Raw genomic sequence first — 18,015 nt, 5'->3', positions numbered from 1 at the left:
TCTCTCACACTGCTACTCCTTTTCCTGAGGTCTAACTAGGGTGAACGGAGTCCGTGTGTCGGTGCCAGAAACCCTAGGGCAACTCAGAGACGAACGGAGGGGGGTAACAGCCGCCCAGCGTAGGTCGCAGGGCAGTCCTAGCGTAGGTCGCGGGACAATTCCTTGCATAGGTCGCGGGAAAATTTATGCTCGAGCATGGGTTTAGGGAAAATTAGGGATCAGAAGGGTACCACTTCTGACTATAGGACAGCCAAGCAGTACATGAAATCCATCTATGGAGGAGGAGTTGTTAAGCCCCTCAAAGATTGTCACCAAGGGACTGTAGGTTCAGAGTGGACCATCCCCAAAGAAGGGACCTTTGAGGTCTGGGTTGGGAAAAAGTTTGTCCGTAAATTCCCCACTAGACTCCAAAGCCATGGTTCCCTCCAGAAAGCAGAACTGTGGCTACACGAATCCATCGATCTCCAGCCTCAGGACATTCAAAAGTCCCAGACAGTGCGAACTAACACTGTCATGTACTCCCACCCCGCTAAGACTGCAGAGTCCAAGAGAAGCGCTTTTCTCTTTCTCTTTCTCTCATCCCTCCGTCATCTCTCCATCTAACCTTGAGACGATGCACCATGTTTAATCCAGCTTCTCTTCGTCCTGGTTTTAAGGACGATGAGAAAGGGGGAAAGTGGTGCCGAAAACAACGATCTCAATAACCAGTGTTCATTCTAGCCAACCAGGTGATTGGGTCATGCTAAAGAAACATCCGAGGACAGGACTAGAGCCGAGATATCTTGGGCCATTCCAGGTGCTGCTGATGAAACAAACCTCTCTGAAGTTCGCGGGACGAGACAACTGGATCCACACCGGTCACTGCAAGAAGCTGCTCAACTAAGTCAAAGAATGCAGAGTATCACTTTTGTTTATTTGTTACAAGGAGGCATTTGTTGATAGACAATATTAATATTAGCTCTGGCTCCTGCTCCTCGCTTGTTAATCCTGTATGGGTGTCTGGGCAGCTAGGAGACTCGTAGATGTGGGATCCTCCAGTTGTGAGGAAGGTATATGGTTATGCCAGGCTAGCAGACACCATTGACAAGGGTCAGGCCCATATTGACAGGAGCAGGGCAGGGGCGGAGCTATGATTAGTGAGAGTCAGAATCCTTTTTAAAGCTTTGGGAGGTCTTGGGGCTCACTGGTTTTCCATTGGATCCGGGCGAAAGGAAATAGGACATATACTTATGTTTTTTTGTTTCCATTCCTTCTATACGCCGAAGTGAGATGTTCCTGATGTCTAATCGACTGATATACCGAAGCCCGAACAGACAAGACGTCCTGAAGACCAACCATGGAGCAGATGCAGAGGATCCCAAACCAGCCGGCGACCAACGCGAAACGCCACCTCCTAAGTCACCTCCCGAAGAAAAGAAGCTACGTGTCAAGATTGACTTTCTGTTTTCCATCATCTGTTTTGTTTTATGGATTCAGGACACTGGGGAGCAAGGGACACTGGGGAGCATATGACAAAGAGGAGGGACTGTTGTGGAAATTTTATTATGTGGACATTTTACTTTAGGATGTGTATTTAATATATTGTGTATTGTCATCATGTCTCTCAGTGTCAGGGTAAACCATTGGAGTGGATATCTTCCCGTGTATGTCCTGTAAAGGAACGTGCGCTTGTTGTCTCTAGTGCGCCTGATCAGCCGCTGGAGATAATGACGTTGTCCTGTAAATAAACCTGCATGTGGATCATAGTAACTTTATCTGGCATTGATTACTGAGCAAGGATGGATAATGTTCGCTCCAGTGGTAATGGTAGATTATTGTATACATGTGTTTGTTAGCTGGCTATGTTATTCTAAATGATGGTGTCTTGTCTTCCTGTGTCATCACTTCCTGTGTGTCATCACTTCCTGTGTGTCATCACTTCCTGTATGTCATCACTTCCTGTATCCTTGTCTTGAGCCAACCCCTTTTACACCTTTTTGTTTAGTCAATAAAGGACGGACACTGGTCAAGGAGGGGGAGGAGTTGCTCAGAATTTCAATCAAGATGATAGCACTTGGGTCGTTCTCTAGCTGCGGCTGATGGAAGATGGACTTACCTTTTTCCTTACACAAACTTTGATGCGAGCTGATTGCAACCATTAATTTGTCTACAACAGTATGGACTGAGCCTTAGTCCTCTGGTCTGGCCTCATAGCATGGATTGAGCCTTAGTCATAAGGCCTGACCTCATAGCAGGGACTGAGCCTTAGCCATACAGCCTGACCTCATAGCATGGACTGAGCAATTTTCTTATGGCCTGGCCTCATAGCATGGACTGAGTCTTAGTCTTCAGAATTGGCTTCATAGCATGAACTGAGCCATGAACTGAGCCTTCGTTTTACAGCCTGGCCTGATAGCATAGGCTGAACCTTATTCTTACGGCCTGGTCTCATAGCATGAACTGAGCATTAGTGTTACAGCCTGACCTCATAGCATGGACTTAGCCTTAGTCTTCCGACCTGGTCTCATAGCATGGACTGAGCCTTAGTCTTCTGGCCTGGCCTCATAGCATGGACTGAGCCTTAGACTTCTAGCCTGATTTCATAGCATGGACTGAACCTTAGACTTCTGGCCTGACTTCATAGCATGGACTGAACCTTAGTCTTCTAACCTGGCCTCTTAGCATGGACTGATCCTTAGTCTTCTGGCCTACGCTGATAGCATGGACTGAACTTTAGTCTTCCGGCCTGGTCTCATAGCATGAACTGTGCCTTAGTCTTACAACCTGCCTTCTAGCATAGACTGAGCCTTAGTCTTCTGAAATGGCCTCATAGCATAGACTGAGCCTTAGACTTCTAGCCTGATTTCATAGCATGGACTGAACCTTAGACTTCTGGCCTGGTCTCATAGCATGAACTGTGCCTTAGTCTTACGACCTGCCTTCTAGCATAGACTGAGCCTTAGTCTTCTGAAATGGCCTCATAGCATAGACTGAGCCTTAGACTTCTAGCCTGACTTCATAGCATGGACTGAACCTTAGTCTTCCGATCTGGCCTCATAGCATGGACTGAGCCTTACTCTTCTGATCTGGCCTCATAGCAAGGACTGAGCCTTACTCTTCTGATCTGGCCTCATAGCATGGACTGAGCCTTACTCTTCTGATCTGGCCTCATAGCATGGACTCAGCCTTACTCTTCTGATCTGGCCTCATAGCATAGACTGAGCCTTACTCTTCTGATCTGGCCTCAAAGCATGGACTGAGCGTTACTCTTCTGACTTGGCCTCATAGCATTGCCTGAGCCTTAGACTACTAGCCTGGCCTCATAGCATGGACTAAACCTTAGTCTTCTGACCTGGCCTCATAGCATAAACTGAGTCTTAGTCTTTTGGCCTACACTGATAGCATTTACTGAACTTTAGTCTTCCGGCCTGTCCTCATAGCATGGCCTGAGCTTTAGTCTTCAGGACTGGCCTCATAACTTAAACTGAGCATTTGTCTTCTATCCTGATTTCATAGCATAGACTGAGCCTTAGACTTCTGGCCTGGCCTCATAGCATGGACTGAGCTTTAGTCTCTGACCTGGCCTCATAGCATGGACAGAGCTTTAGTCTTTCTGACCTGGCCTCATAGCCTGGACTGAGCCATAGTCTTCCGACCTGGCCTCATAGCCTGGACTGATCCTTAGTCTTCTGACCTGGCTTCATAGTATGGACTGAGCCTTAGTCTTCCGGCCTGGCATCAAAGCATGGACTGAGCCTTAGTCTTCCAGGCTGGCCTCATAGCATGGACTGAGCCTTAGTCTTCTGGCCTGGCCTCATAACATGGACTAAGCCTTAGTCTTCTGGCCTGGCCTCATAGCATGAACATTCTTCTTATATAGAGATCTGCACTGCAGAAGGAAATGCTAGGACACAGAATGATTGGAGGGTTGTTCCAGGTCAGCCACCCCAGTGATGAGCCCCGCCTGGTGACACCATGTGCCTCCCCTTAGTTTGGATGTGTTTACGACCTGCCACCAGAAAAGGAACCCGTGATATATCTGTAGATATCTGCCCACCAGTCACATGCTGACTCCAATGGCACACCAATCAGTAGAACCTACTACTACTCCTATCAGCCAAGCTAATTCCCTTCACTTCACAGGCCCTAGGACTGACAGGAAAGCCCAGCCACCGTGAGCACTGTAACTACAACTACGACTCCCATCCTCTCCATGTGCTCTCTAGGTCACTCAACACATGCAACAGGAAAATCTTTGTGGAAGTTAGAGTATCTGCAATGTAAAGGGTTAAATCTGTCTGAAAACTGAGAGGACAAGTTAGAGAAATACTCACACTGTACAGAGAGCCCGATGACGGCAGCCAGGAGAGCGCAGCTGAGCAGGATGAGAGTGATAGTACCACATGGAGGACGAGTCCGCAAGCCTGAACACAAAGCACATGCAAGAATTTACTACATTATATACAGATTACAGGGCGGTGTACAGGAGTGAACGAGGCTTTATACTGTGTATTCTATACAGATTACAGGGCAGTGTACAGGAGTGAACAGGGCTTTATACTGTGTATTACATACAGATTACAGGGCGGTGTACAGGAGAGAACAGGGCTTTATACTGTGTATTCTATACAGATTACAGGGCGGTGTACAGGAGAGAACGGGGCTTTATACTGTATATACAGATTACAGGGCGGTGTACAGGAGTGAACAGGGCTTTATACTTTGTATTATATACAGATTACAGGGCGGTGTACAGGAGTGAACGGGGCTTTATACTGTGTATTATATACAGATTACAGGTCGGTGTACAGGAGTGAACAGGGTATTATACTGTGTATTATATACAGATTACAGGGCGGTGTACAGGAGTGAACAGGGCTTTATACTGTGTATTATATACAGATTACAGGTCGGTGTACAGGAGTGAACAGGGCTTTATACTGTGTATTATATACAGATTACAGGGCGGTGTACAGGAGTGAACAGGGCTTTATACTGTGTATTATATACCGATTACAGGGCGGTGTACAGGAGTGAACAGGGCTTTATACTGTGTATTATATACAGATTACAGGGCGGTGTACAGGAGTGAACAGGGCTTTATACTGTGTATTCTATACAGATTACAGGGCGGTGTACAGGAGTGAACAGGGCTTTATACTGTGTATTCTATACAGATTACAGGGCGGTGTACAGGAGTGAACAGGGCTTTATACTGTGTATTATATACAGATTACAGGGCGGTGTACAGGAGAGAACCAGGCTTTATACTGTATATTATATACAGATTACAGGGCGGTGTACAGGAGTGAACAGGGCTTTATACTGTGTATTATATACTGATTACAGGGCGGTGTACAGGAGTGAACGTGGCTTTATACTGTGTATTATATACAGATTACAGGGTGGTGTACAGGAGTGAACAGGGCTTTATACTGTGTATTATATACAGATTACAGGGCGGTGTACAGGAGAGAACGGGGCTTTATACTGTGTATTATATACAGATTACAGGGCGGTGTACAGGAGTGAACAGGGCTTTATACTGTGTATTATATACAGATTACAGGGCGGTGTACAGGAGTGAACAGGGCTTTATACTGTGTATTATATACTGATTACAGGGCGGTGTACAGGAGTGAACGTGGCTTTATACTGTGTATTATATACAGATTACAGGGCGGTGTACAGGAGTGAACGGGGCATTATACTGTGTATTATATACAGATTACAGGGCGGTGTACAGGAGTGAACAGGGCTTTATACTGTGTATTATATAAAGATTACAGGGTGGTGTACAGGAGTGAAGAGGGCTTTATACTGTGTATTATATACAGATTACAGGGCGGTGTACAGGAGTGAAGAGGGCTTTATACTGTGTATTATATACAGATTACAGGGCGGTGTACAGGAGTGAACGGGGCTTTATACTGTGTATTATATACAGATTACAGGGCGGTGTACAGGAGTGAACAGGGCTTTATACTGTATATTATATACAGATTACAGGGCGGTGTACAGGAGTGAACAGGGCTTTATACTGTGTATTATATACAGATTACAGGGCAGTGTACAGGAGTGAACAGGGCTTTATACTGTGTATTATATACAGATTACAGGGTGGTGTACAGGAGTGAACAGGGCTTTATACTGTGTATTATATACAGATAACAGGGCGGTGTACAGGAGTGAGCGGGGCTTTATACTATGTATTATATACAGATTACAGGGCGGTGTACAGGAGTAAACAACGCTTTATAGTGTGTATTATATACAGATTACAGGGCGGTGTACAGGAGTGAACGGGGCTTTATACTGTGTATTATATACAGATTACAGGGCGGTGTACAGGAGTGAACGGGGCTTTATACTGTGTATTATATACAGATTACAGGGCGGTGTACAGGAGTGAACGGGGCTTTATACTGTGTATTATATACAGATTACAGGGCGGTATACAGGAGTGAACGGGGCTTTATACTGTGTATTATAAACAGATTACAGGGCGGTGTACAGGAGTGAACAGGGCTTTATACTGTGTATTATATACAGATTACAGGGCGGTGTACAGGAGTAAACAGGGCTTTATACTGTGTATTATATACAGATTACAGGGCGATGTACAGGAGTGAACAGGGCTTTATACTGTGTATTATATACAGATTACAGGGCGGTGTACAGGAGTGAACGGGGCTTTATACTGTGTATTATATACAGATTACAGGGCGGTGTATAGGAGTGAACGGGGCTTTATTCTGTGTATTATATACAGATTACAGGGCGGTGTACAGGAGTGAACGGGGCTTTATACTGTGTATTATATACAGATTACAGGGCGGTGTACAGGAGTGAACGGGGCTTTATACTGTGTATTATATACAGATTACAGGGCGGTGTACAGGAGTGAACGGGGTATTATACTGTGTATTATATACAGATTACAGGGCAGTGTACAGGAGTGAACGAGGCTTTATACTGTGTATTATAAACAGATTACAGGGCAGTGTACAGGAGAGAACGGGGCTTTATACTGTGTATTATATACAGATTACAGGGCGGTGTACAGGAGTGAACTGGGCTTTATACTGTGTATTATATACAGATTACAGGGCGGTGTACAGGAGTGAACAGGGCTTTATACTGTGTATTATATACAGATTACAGGGCGGTGTACAGGAGTGAACAGGGATTTATACGGGATATTATATACAGATTACAGGGCGGTGTACAGGAGTGAACGGGGCTTTATACTGTGTATTATATACAGATTACAGGGCAGTGTACAGGAGTGAACAGGGCTTTATACTGTGTATTATATACAGATTACAGGGCGGTGTACAGGAGTGAACAGGGTATTATACTGTGTATTATATACAGATTACAGGGGGGTGTACAGGAGTGAACGGGGCTTTATACTGTGTATTATATACAGATTACAGGGCGGTGTACGGGAGTGAACGGGGTATTATACTTTGTATTATATACAGATCACAGGGCGGTTTACTGGAGTGAACGGGGCTTTATACTGTGTATTATATACAGATTACAGGGCGGTGTACAGGAGTAAACGGGGCTTTATACTGGATATTATATACAGATTACAGGGCGGTGTACAGGAGTGAACGGGGCTTTATACTGTGTATTACATACAGATTACAGGGCGGTGTACAGGAGTGAACGGGGCTTTATTCTGTGTATTATATACAGATTACAGGGCGGTGTACAGGAGTGAACGGGGATTTATACGGGATATTATATACAGATTACAGGGCGGTGTACAGGAGTGAACGGGGCTTTATACTGTATATTATATACAGATTACAGGTCGGTGTACAGGAGTAAACAGGGCTTTATACTGTGTATTATATACAGATTACAGGGCGGTGTACAGGAGTGAACAGGGCTTTATACTGTGTATTATATACAGATTACAGGGCGGTGTACAGGAGTAAACGGGGCTTTATACTGTGTATTATATACAGATTACAGCGCGGTGTACAGGAGTAAACAGGGCTTTATAGTGTGTATTATATACAGATTACAGGGCAGTGTACAGGAGTGAACAGTGCTTTATACTGTGTATTATATACAGATTACAGGGCTGTGGCGAAACCAACCTCGCCACTGGGTTTTGGAGAGGGCTGTTTAAAAGCCTCTTGCCTCAGGATTATAGTAACTTTAAAGGAGAAGACAGACCGGCCGCACAGCTTAAATCTGTCTGTAGAATTGTATTTTATGTTATTATGCGTTCGGTTAAATTGCATGTTATGTGAGGGCACCCAGATAGCTAATATTATTGTATTCGTGTATTCTGAGTGCCATTCACCTAATGATATGCACTCAGACTTGAGCTATCTGGGGATATGTTAAATGTCTGTGTTTGCTGTGGGGGTGTGCCATTGTGTGTTTAAATGGTGATGTCTGTCCTGTTGTCTCCACATGTGTATTGGTGATCTCCCTTTGTCCTGAGAGATAATTGGATTGCCTTCGGTTGTCTCAGGGACAGAGAGGAGGAAACCATGATGCATTGTGGGGATGTGTTGTATCTGTTCTGTATTTGCAAAACTGTAATAAAAACCAGGCTGGGTGTGCCAGCACATCAGACCACTGCTGACCCTCAAGACGGAGCCTTGTCTCGTTATTGGGGGGATTCCCTGTATGCTGTTGGAGACTGATTGCCAGGAGTGTAAGCTGACTGTACGCTTTTCCTGTTCGTCTGCTGACAGCTATTTGCGAGGTTCCAGTTTGGAGTGCTATTTTGTATCCAGTTCGGGAGGTTGGTGTTCTGCAGTAGCTGTGCCTGTCTCTCAGAAAGGGGCATATCGCCTAAGCGGATCTTAACCCCTTGTCAGCTGAAACGGTCCGTTACATTGGTGGCAAGCAGCGGGATCGTTCCTACAGCCAGAAGGACAGCTACAGGAGACACCATTTCTGTGGATTCTACAATTTAAGGGCAACGCATGTCCCAGTACAGCGACCCTAAAAGCACAAGGATGGAACCAGCAGTGTTATACGAGGAGGAGGACCTGGATGGCCGGGATGCATTAAGGAAAGGCATCTGGTACCAGGCCCTGGATAATGTACAATACCAGCGAGGTGAGAGTCTCCCCAGTGAAGAGCAGCGGTTGCAGAAGCAAGTGGCCCTGCGGATGCCCTTCCTGGGAGAGCAGCCCCTGGAGGAATGGGTGAAGGAACTAGAGCACCGGGTATGGCAGGAGCTATGGCTGGAGGATGCCTACCAGGCGCTCTGGTGGTATATGGCACAGTTTATACCCTGGACAGCTGAGCATGACAAGCCAGAGGGAGAGGAGTATGATGGTCCTGGCTTGTTATGGGAGTCCTTTGCAGAGCCTGACTTCGGGAGCCCTGCACAGTCCAGACTTCAGGACATTTTCTATGAGAGGGAGGCTAGGCATGAGTGGGATGACCCCCATGAGGTAGAGCAAGACCTTGCTCACCTAGCAACCCTGGAGTGGGAACTGGAGCAGGACTACTGAGATCTGTTCCACTCCTTTAGGAAGGCTCAGCAGGACAGCAAGAAGTCAGACCCAGGTCCAGAGCCCTTCAGCTGGGAGGATATTGTGGATGTTTACTGGGAAGAACACCAGGTGGCCGGTGGAGATGGGACCGAGGTCTCTCCACAGGTCCTGCAGGGAATTGGGAGCCTAGTCTCCATTCCCCAGCGGCAGGCTGAGTTACAGGGGGCAGAGGTAGTTGTTCCTGCCCCCCAGCAGCAGCATGATTTTTTGGGAATTGGGAGCCTAGTCTCCATTCCCCAGCGGCCGTGTGATGTACAGGGAATTGGGAGCCCAGTCTCCATTCCCCAGTGGCAGGCGGAGTTACAGGGGGCAGAGACAGTCGGTCCTGTCCCCCAGCGGCAGAGTGTCCTACAGGGAATAGAGAGCCCAGTCTCCTTTCCCCAGCAGCAGGACACTGTATTGGGAGCGGAGTTGGTCGGTCGCCCTCCCCAGCGGCTGGAAGTATGTATGGGAGAGGAGCTCGTTACCCCCTCTCCCCAGCGGCAGCTTAATGCACCAGGGGGAGACAGTAAGCCCCACAACTGTGCAGATGGGACCGTGGTCTCTGCACTCACAGCACAGGGGGTAGGGACAGTCGGTCCTGTCCCCCAGCAACAGGGCTGTTTAGCCAAAGTGGGTTAGGGTTAGCTGGGAGGATATTGTGGATGTTTACTGGGAAGAACACCAGGTGGCCGGTGGGGGGAGACAGTCGGTCTCCCCCTCAAACAACCAGATCTCCAGCCATCTCCGCAGGGATACCAGGAGGAGGAGGTAAGCGAGGCCTCCCCTTCCCAGCTACTTCACAACCGAGTTCTGGGGGCAGGGGATGAGCCTGCAATACCCACTGATCCCTTCCCAGCGGAAGAGCTGGCATCAGGGCAGAGCGCAGTCGGCCTCTGCCCTCCCCTATCCTCTTGTCCAGAGACTGACTTCCCACAGGCATCCCCAGCGGAAGAGCTGGCATCTGGGCAGAGCGCAGTCGGCATCTGCCAGCCAAGTACCTACAGCTCCAAGCTGGAGAACCACAAAGCAGGGAGTAGTAGATGCCCACTCAACAGCTGGGGACATACAGAACAGAGCCAGGCCCTAAGATTCAACAGGTCCAATATTGGGTTGTGGGTGGGCTGCCAGACTAACTCAGGTACCGACCGGCGTGAGGTCAGGTATCTGGTTAGTCTTCCCTGGGGGGGGGGAATGTGTGGCGAAACCAACCTCGCCACTGGGTTTTGGAGAGGGCTGTTTAAAAGCCTCTTGCCTCAGGATTATAGTAACTTTAAAGGAGAAGACAGACCGGCCGCACAGCTTAAATCTGTCTGTAGAATTGTATTTTATGTTATTATGCGTTCGGTTAAATTGTATGTTATGTGAGGGCACCCAGATAGCTAATAATATTGTATTTGTGTATTCTGAGTGCCATTCACCTAATGATATGCACTCAGACTTGAGCCATCTGGGGATATGTTAAATGTCTGTGTTTGCTGTGGGGGTGTGCCATTGTGTGTTTAAATGGTGATGTCTGTCCTGTTGTCTCCACATGTGTATTGGTGATCTCTCTTTGTCCTGAGAGATAATTGGATTGCCTTCGGTTGTCTCTGGGACAGAGAGGAGGAAACCATGATGCATTGTGGGGATGTGTTGTATCTGTTCTGTATTTGCAAAACTGTAATAAAAACCGGGCTGGGTGTGCCAGCACATCAGAGCACTGCTGACCCTCAAGACGGAGCCTTGTCTCGTTATTGGGGGGATTCCCTGTATGCTGTTGGAGACTGATTGCCAGGAGTGTAAGCTGATTGTACGCTTTTCCTGTTCGTCTGCTGACAGCTATTTGCGAGGTTCCAGTTTGGAGTGCTATTTTGTATCCAGTTCGGGAGGTTGGTGTTCTGTAGTAGCTGTGCCTGTCTCTCAGAAAGGGGCATATCGCCTAAACGGATCTTAACCCCTTGTCAGCTGAAACGGTCCGTTACAGCAGTGTGAAATGCAGGGAGAGGAGAGCAACGTCCTCCCTCCCCAGCGGCAGGCTGAGTTACAGGGGGCAGAGGTAGTTGTTCCTGCCCCCCAGCAGCAGCATGATATTTTGGGAATTGGGAGCCCAGTCTCCATTCCCCAGCGGCCGAGTGATGTACAGGGAATTGGGAGCCCAGTCTCCATTCCCCAGCGGCAGGCGGAGTTACAGGGGGCAGAGACAGTCAGTCCTGTCCCCTAGCGGCAGAGTGTCCAGCAGGAAATAGAGAGCCCAGTCTCCTTTCCCCAGCAGCAGGACACTGTATTGGGAGCGGAGACAGTCGGTCTCCCCCTCCAACATCCAGGCTCCAACCAGGCTTCTTCCATGGTAACGCTGGCACCAGGGCAGAGTACAGCTGATCCCTGCCCACAAAGCAACCTTCACTCCAAGCCAGGGAGCAACTCAGAGACCGGGAGTACCAGCTACCAATATAACCTTGGTGGATTCACTGGACAGAGACAGGCTACTAAATTCAACAGGTCCAGTATTTGGTTGTGGGTGGCCTGCCAGACTAACTCAGGTACCGACCCGCTTGAGGTCAGGTATCTGGTTAGTCTTCCCTGGGGGGGGGGGGGGAGATGTGTGGCGAAACCAACCTCGCCACGGTGTTTTGGAGGGGGCTGTTTGCCAGCCTCCTGCCCTGGGATTATGGTCCCTTAAGTTATTGGGTCTTAAGGCACTTGGGACTGAGCCCTCTGTCCCTGGATTGCATCATTTGCCTTACTTGCTTGGATTTTACTATTCCCATGGTGAGAACAATGGATGAAGCACATGGTGAGAACAATAGATAGCGGCCATTGTAACTCACAGACACTGTTCTGACTTTTCAACACGGTGCTATCTTGCCTGTATTTGGTGCACAGAGACATCATTCAGTAGTTTGAAACTACCAAACAGGGGACACATTTATTAGTGACTATTTTCTGTATAACTTGTATATTTTCGGTGTAACTGGCATAAGGGCTCTTTCACACTTGCGTTCTTGTCTTCCGGCATAGAGTTCCATCGTCGGGGCTCTATGCCGGAAGAATCCTGATCAGTTTTATCCTAATGCATTCTGAATGGAGCGAAATCCGTTCAGGATGCATCAGGACGTCTTCAGTTACGGAACGGAATGTTTTTTGGCCGGAGAAAATACTGCAGCATGCTGCGCTTTTTGCTCCGGCCAAAAATCCTGAAGACTTGACGCAAGGCCGGATCCGGAATTAATGCCCATTGAAAGGCATTGATCCGGATCCGGCCTTAAGCTAAACGTCGTTTCGGCGCATTGCCGGATCCGACGTTTAGCTTTTTTAGAGTGGTTACCATGGCTGCCGGGACGCTAAAGTCCTGGCAGCCATGGTAAAGTGTAGTGGGGAGCGGGGGAGCGGTATACTTACAGTCCGCGCGGCTCCCGGGGCGCTCCAGAGTGACGTCAGGGCGCCCCACGCACATGGATGACGTGATCGCATGGCACGTCATCCATGCGCATGGGGCGCTCTGACGTCACTCTGGAGCGCCCCGGGAGCCACACAGACTGTAAGTATACCGCTCCCCCGCTCCTACTATGGCAACCAGGACTTTAATAGCGTCCTGGCTGCCATAGTAACACTGAAAGCATTTTGAAGACGGATCCGTCTTCAAATGCTTTCAGTACACTTGCGTTTTTCCGGATCCGGCGTGTAATTCCGGCAAGTGGAGTACACGCCGGATCCGGACAACGCAAGTGTGAAAGAGGCCTAAAACTGTATCTTTCAAACTACTGAACGGATGTGGGTGAATTTTGGACATGTGGTTCACCCAGATCCCCCGGTTCCGAGGATATATTGGTTATGGGGTTATTGCATGTTTTGGGGTTCCTGTGATATGCTTTATAAAACTGTATTTCTCTGCCTTTGATAATTATATTCGCCCTTGTGTTCAATAATCATCACCGGCAGAGGGGAGGATTTTGTGTGGGTGTGTTTCTATTGTGCCATTGTGTGTTTAAATGGTGATTTCTGTCCTGTTGTCTCCACATGTGTATTGGCGATCTCCCTTTGTCCTGAGAGATAATTGGATTGCCCTCGGTTGTCTCCGGGACAGAGAGGAGGAAACCATGATGCATTGTGGGGATGTGTTGTATCTGTCCTGTATTTGCAAACAACTGTAATAAAAACCAGGCTGGGTGTGCCAGCACATCAGACCACTGCTTGACCCTCAACACGGAGCCTTGTCTCGTTATTGGGGGGATTCCCTGTATGCTGTTAGAGACTGATTGCCAGGAGTGTAAGCTGATTGTATGCTTTTCCTGTTCGTCTGCTGGCAGCTATTCGCGAGGTTCCAGTTGGAGTGCTATTTTGTATCCAGTTCGGGAGTTTGGTGTTCTGCAGCAGCTGTGCCGGTCTCTCAGAAAGGGGCATATCGCCTAAACGGATCTTAACCCCTTGTCTGCTGAAACGGTCCGTTACAACTGGGCTTTATATTGTGTATTATATACAGATTACAGGGCGGTGTACAGGAGTGAACGGGGCGTTATACTGTGTATTATATACAGATTACAGGGCGGTGTACAGGAGTGAATCAGGCTTTATACTGTGTATTATATACAGATTTCAGGGCGGTGTACAGGAGTGAACGGGGCTTCATACTGTGTATTATATACAGATTACAGGGCGGTGTACAGGAGTGAACAGAGCTTTATACTGTGTATTATATACAGATTACAGGGCGGTGTACAAGCGTGAACGGAGCTTTATACTGTGTATTATATACAGATTACAGGGCCGTGTACAGGAGTGAACGGAGCTTTATACTGTGTATTATATAAAGATTACAGGGCCGTGTACAGTAGTGAACAGGGCTTTATACTGTGTATTATATACAGATTACAGGGTGGTGTACAGGAGTGAACAGGGCTTTATACTGTGTATTATATACAGAGTACAGGGCGGTGTACAGGAGTGAACAGGGCTTTATACTGTGTATTATATAAAGATTACAGAGCCGTGTACAGGAGTGAACGGAGCTTGATACTGTGTATTATATACAGATTACAGGGTGGTGTACGGGAGTGAACGGGGCATTATACTGTGTGTTATATACAGATTACAAAGCGGTGTATGGGAGTGAACGGGGCTTTATACTGTGTATTATATACAGATTACAGGGCGGTGTACAGGAGTGAACGGGGCTTTATACTGTGTATTATATACAGATTACAGGGCAGTGTACAGGTGTGAACAGGGCTTTATACTGTGTATTATATACAGATTACAGGGCGGTGTACAGGAGTGAACAGGGCTTTATACTGTGTATTATATACAGATTACAGGGCGGTGTACAGTAGTGAACAGGGCGTTATACTGTGTATTATATACAGATTACAGGGCGGTGTACAGGAGAGAACGGGGCTTTATACTGTGTATTATATACAGATTACAGGGCGGTGTACAGGAGTGAACGGGGCTTTATACTGTGTATTATATACAGATTACAGGTCGGTGTACAGGAGTGAACAGGGCTTTATACTGTGTATTATATACAGATTACAGGGCGGTGTACAGGAGAGAACGGGGCTTTATACTGTATATACAGATTACAGGGCGGTGTACAGGAGTGAACAGGGCTTTATACTTTGTATTATATACAGATTACAGGGCAGTGTACAGGAGTGAACAGGGCTTTATACTGTGTATTATATACAGATTACAGGGCAGTGTACAAGCGTGAACGGAGCTTTATACTGTGTATTATATACAGATTACAGGGTGGTGTACAAGAGTGAACGGGGCTTTATACTATGTATTATATACAGATTACAGGGCAGTGTACAGGAGTGAACAGGGCTTTATACTGTGTATTATATACAGATTACAGGGCGGTGTACAGGAGTGAACAGGGCTTTATACTGTGTATTATATACAGATTACAGGCCAGTGTACAGGAGTGAACAGGGCTTTATACTATGTATTATATACAGATTACAGGGCGGTGTACAGGAGTGAACAAGGCTTTATACTGTATATTATATACAGATTACAGGGCGGTGTACAAGAGTGAACAGGGCTTTATACTGTGTATTATATACAGATTACAGGTCGGTGTACAGGAGTGAACGGGGCTTTATACTGTGTATTATATACAGATTACAGGGCGGTGTACAGGAGTGAACAGGGCTTTATACTGTGTATTATATACAGATTACAGGCCAGTGTACAAGAGTGAACAGGGCTTTATACTGTGTATTATATACAGATTACAGGGCGGTGTACAGGAGTGAACGGGGTATTATACTGTGTATTATATACAGATTACAGGGCGGTGTACAGGAGTGAACAGGGCTTTATACTGTGTATTATATACAGATTACAGGGCGGTGTACAGGAGTGAACGGGGCTTTATACTGTGTATTATATACAGATTACAGGGCGGTGTACAGGAGTGAACAGAGCTTTATACTGTGTATTATATACAGATTACAGGGCGGTGTACAGGAGTGAACAGGGCTTTATACTGTGTATTATATACAGATTACAGGGCAGTGTACAGGAGTGAACAGGGTATATAATGTGTATTATATACAGATTACAGGGCGGTGTACAGGAGTGAACGGGGCTTTATTTTGTGTATTATATACAGATTACAGGGCGGTGTACAGGAGTGAACGGGGCTTTATTCTGTATATTATATACAGATTACAGGGCGGTGTACAGGAGTGAACGTTTCTTTATACTGTGTATTATATACAGATTACAGGGCGGTGTACAGGAGTGAACGGGGCTTTATACTGTGTATTATATACAGATTACAGGGCGGTGTACAGGAGTGAACAGGGCTTTATACTGTGTATTATATACAGATTACAGGGCGGTGTACAGGAGTGAACGGGGCTTTATACTGTGTATTATATACAGATTACAGGGCGGTGTACAGGAGTGAACGGGGCTTTATACTGTGTATTATATACAGATTACAGGGCGGTGTACAGGAGTGAACAGGGCTTTATACTTTGTATTATATACAGATTACAGGGCAGTGTACAGGAGTGAACGGGGCTTTATACTGTGTATTATATACAGATTACAGGGCGGTGTATTGTGCTGTATGTTATATACAGATTACAGGGTGGTGTATTGTGCTGTATGTTATATACAGATTACAGGGTGGTGTATTGTGCTGTATGTTATATACAGATTTCAGGGCAGTAGTTTGTGCCCTATACTGTTATTACCTATGGTGTCGTGGTCTCTTACCTCTGGGACTCGTCCTCTGTGACTGGTTCTGATTCTCCCTTTGTTTCGGGTCGATGACATTTTCGTACGTAATGTCCCCGTCTTCATCCGTCGGCTCCTGGGTGACGCCTGTGAATGTGATACACAATATTACGCTTTATTACGTCCAGTAGTTAAGTGCGGTCTTACAGGCAGGGGCCACTCTGTGCGGATCAGGAAGCGTCCTCTTCTAGGTTTTATTAATTCCTTGAAGGACTCTCAGGACCTCACACTTGCATCCTCAGCCACAGCTAGACCCTTATTATAGAAAGGCAGCCTGGCCCTGACAACCTCTGTGCAGCTTGTACCTGACAATGTCTGTACAGAGTCTCTGTTATAGGTACATATGTCTCCTGACAACCCTGACCTGACAACCTCTGTGCAGAGTCTGTAGTGAAGCATGTTATTGGTAAAGGTCTCCTCTGACACCACTAACCAGTGTCCTGTACCTGACAACCTCTGTACAGGTCTCCTCTGACACCACTGACCAGTGGCCTGTACCTGACAACCTCTGTACAGGTCTCCTCTGACACCACTGACCAGTGGCCTGTACCTGACAACCTCTGTACAGGTCTCCTCTGACACCACTGACCAGTGGCCTGTACCTGACAACCTCTGTACAGGTCTCCTCTGACACCACTGACCAGTGGCCTGTACCTGACAACCTCTGTACAGGTCTCCTCTGACACCACTGACCAGTGGCCTGTACCTGACAACCTCTGTACAGGTCTCCTCTGACACCACTAACCAGCGGCCTGTACCTGACAACCTCTGTACAGGTCTCCTCTGACACCACTGACCAGTGGCCTGTACCTGACAACCTCTGTACAGGTCTCCTCTGACACCACTAACCAGCGGCCTAGCCCTGACAACCTCTCTATAGGTCTCCTCTGACACCACTGACCGGTGGCCTGGATCTGACAACCTCTAGTCTCTAGAGAAGTACTTACCTGTGGTCCGGCAGGGGTCTCTGGTAAATCTCAGGTCAGCATAGACGACGGCCATCAGCGCTCAGAACCGCGTCTTCATCAGTTCAGAAGAGGAAGTAAATGGTGGAAAGAAGAAGAATCCACAGAACGGAAGAAGCAGAGACATCGTGACTGCAGCCATGGGCGGCCAAGTGTGAAGAAGAGAGGCTCACTGGTATCGTGGGGGGGTTACACCAGTATGACATGAGGGGGCCTCACCAGTATGACATGGGGTTTCTCACCAGTATCACATGAGAGAGCTCTGACCAGTATGACATGAGGGGGCTCTCACCTGTATGACATGGGGTTTCTCACCA

General features: G+C 47.2%; 1 protein-coding gene across 1 annotated transcript in view; it reads right to left on the bottom strand.

Annotated features, from left to right (window-relative positions):
• Positions 1-17,793, bottom strand: part of LOC122924908 (C-type lectin domain family 10 member A-like) — a 74,234-nt gene extending 56,441 nt beyond the window's left edge. The window contains exons 1-3 of the mRNA XM_044276449.1: positions 17,681-17,793; positions 16,713-16,820; positions 4,314-4,403 (exon numbers count right to left, since the gene is read on the bottom strand). Coding sequence (XP_044132384.1) covers positions 4,314-4,403; positions 16,713-16,820; positions 17,681-17,735 — 253 coding nt within the window. The 5' untranslated portion in view covers positions 17,736-17,793. The remainder of the gene's footprint in view (positions 1-4,313; positions 4,404-16,712; positions 16,821-17,680) is intronic.
• Between the last annotated feature and the right edge of the window lie 222 nt (positions 17,794-18,015).

The sequence above is a fragment of the Bufo gargarizans genome, chromosome 1, assembly GCF_014858855.1.
Source record: "Bufo gargarizans isolate SCDJY-AF-19 chromosome 1, ASM1485885v1, whole genome shotgun sequence".
NCBI lineage: Eukaryota > Metazoa > Chordata > Amphibia > Anura > Bufonidae > Bufo > Bufo gargarizans.
Note: the sequence above shows the minus strand (reverse complement) of the source record. Positions and strands in the feature narration are given on the sequence as shown.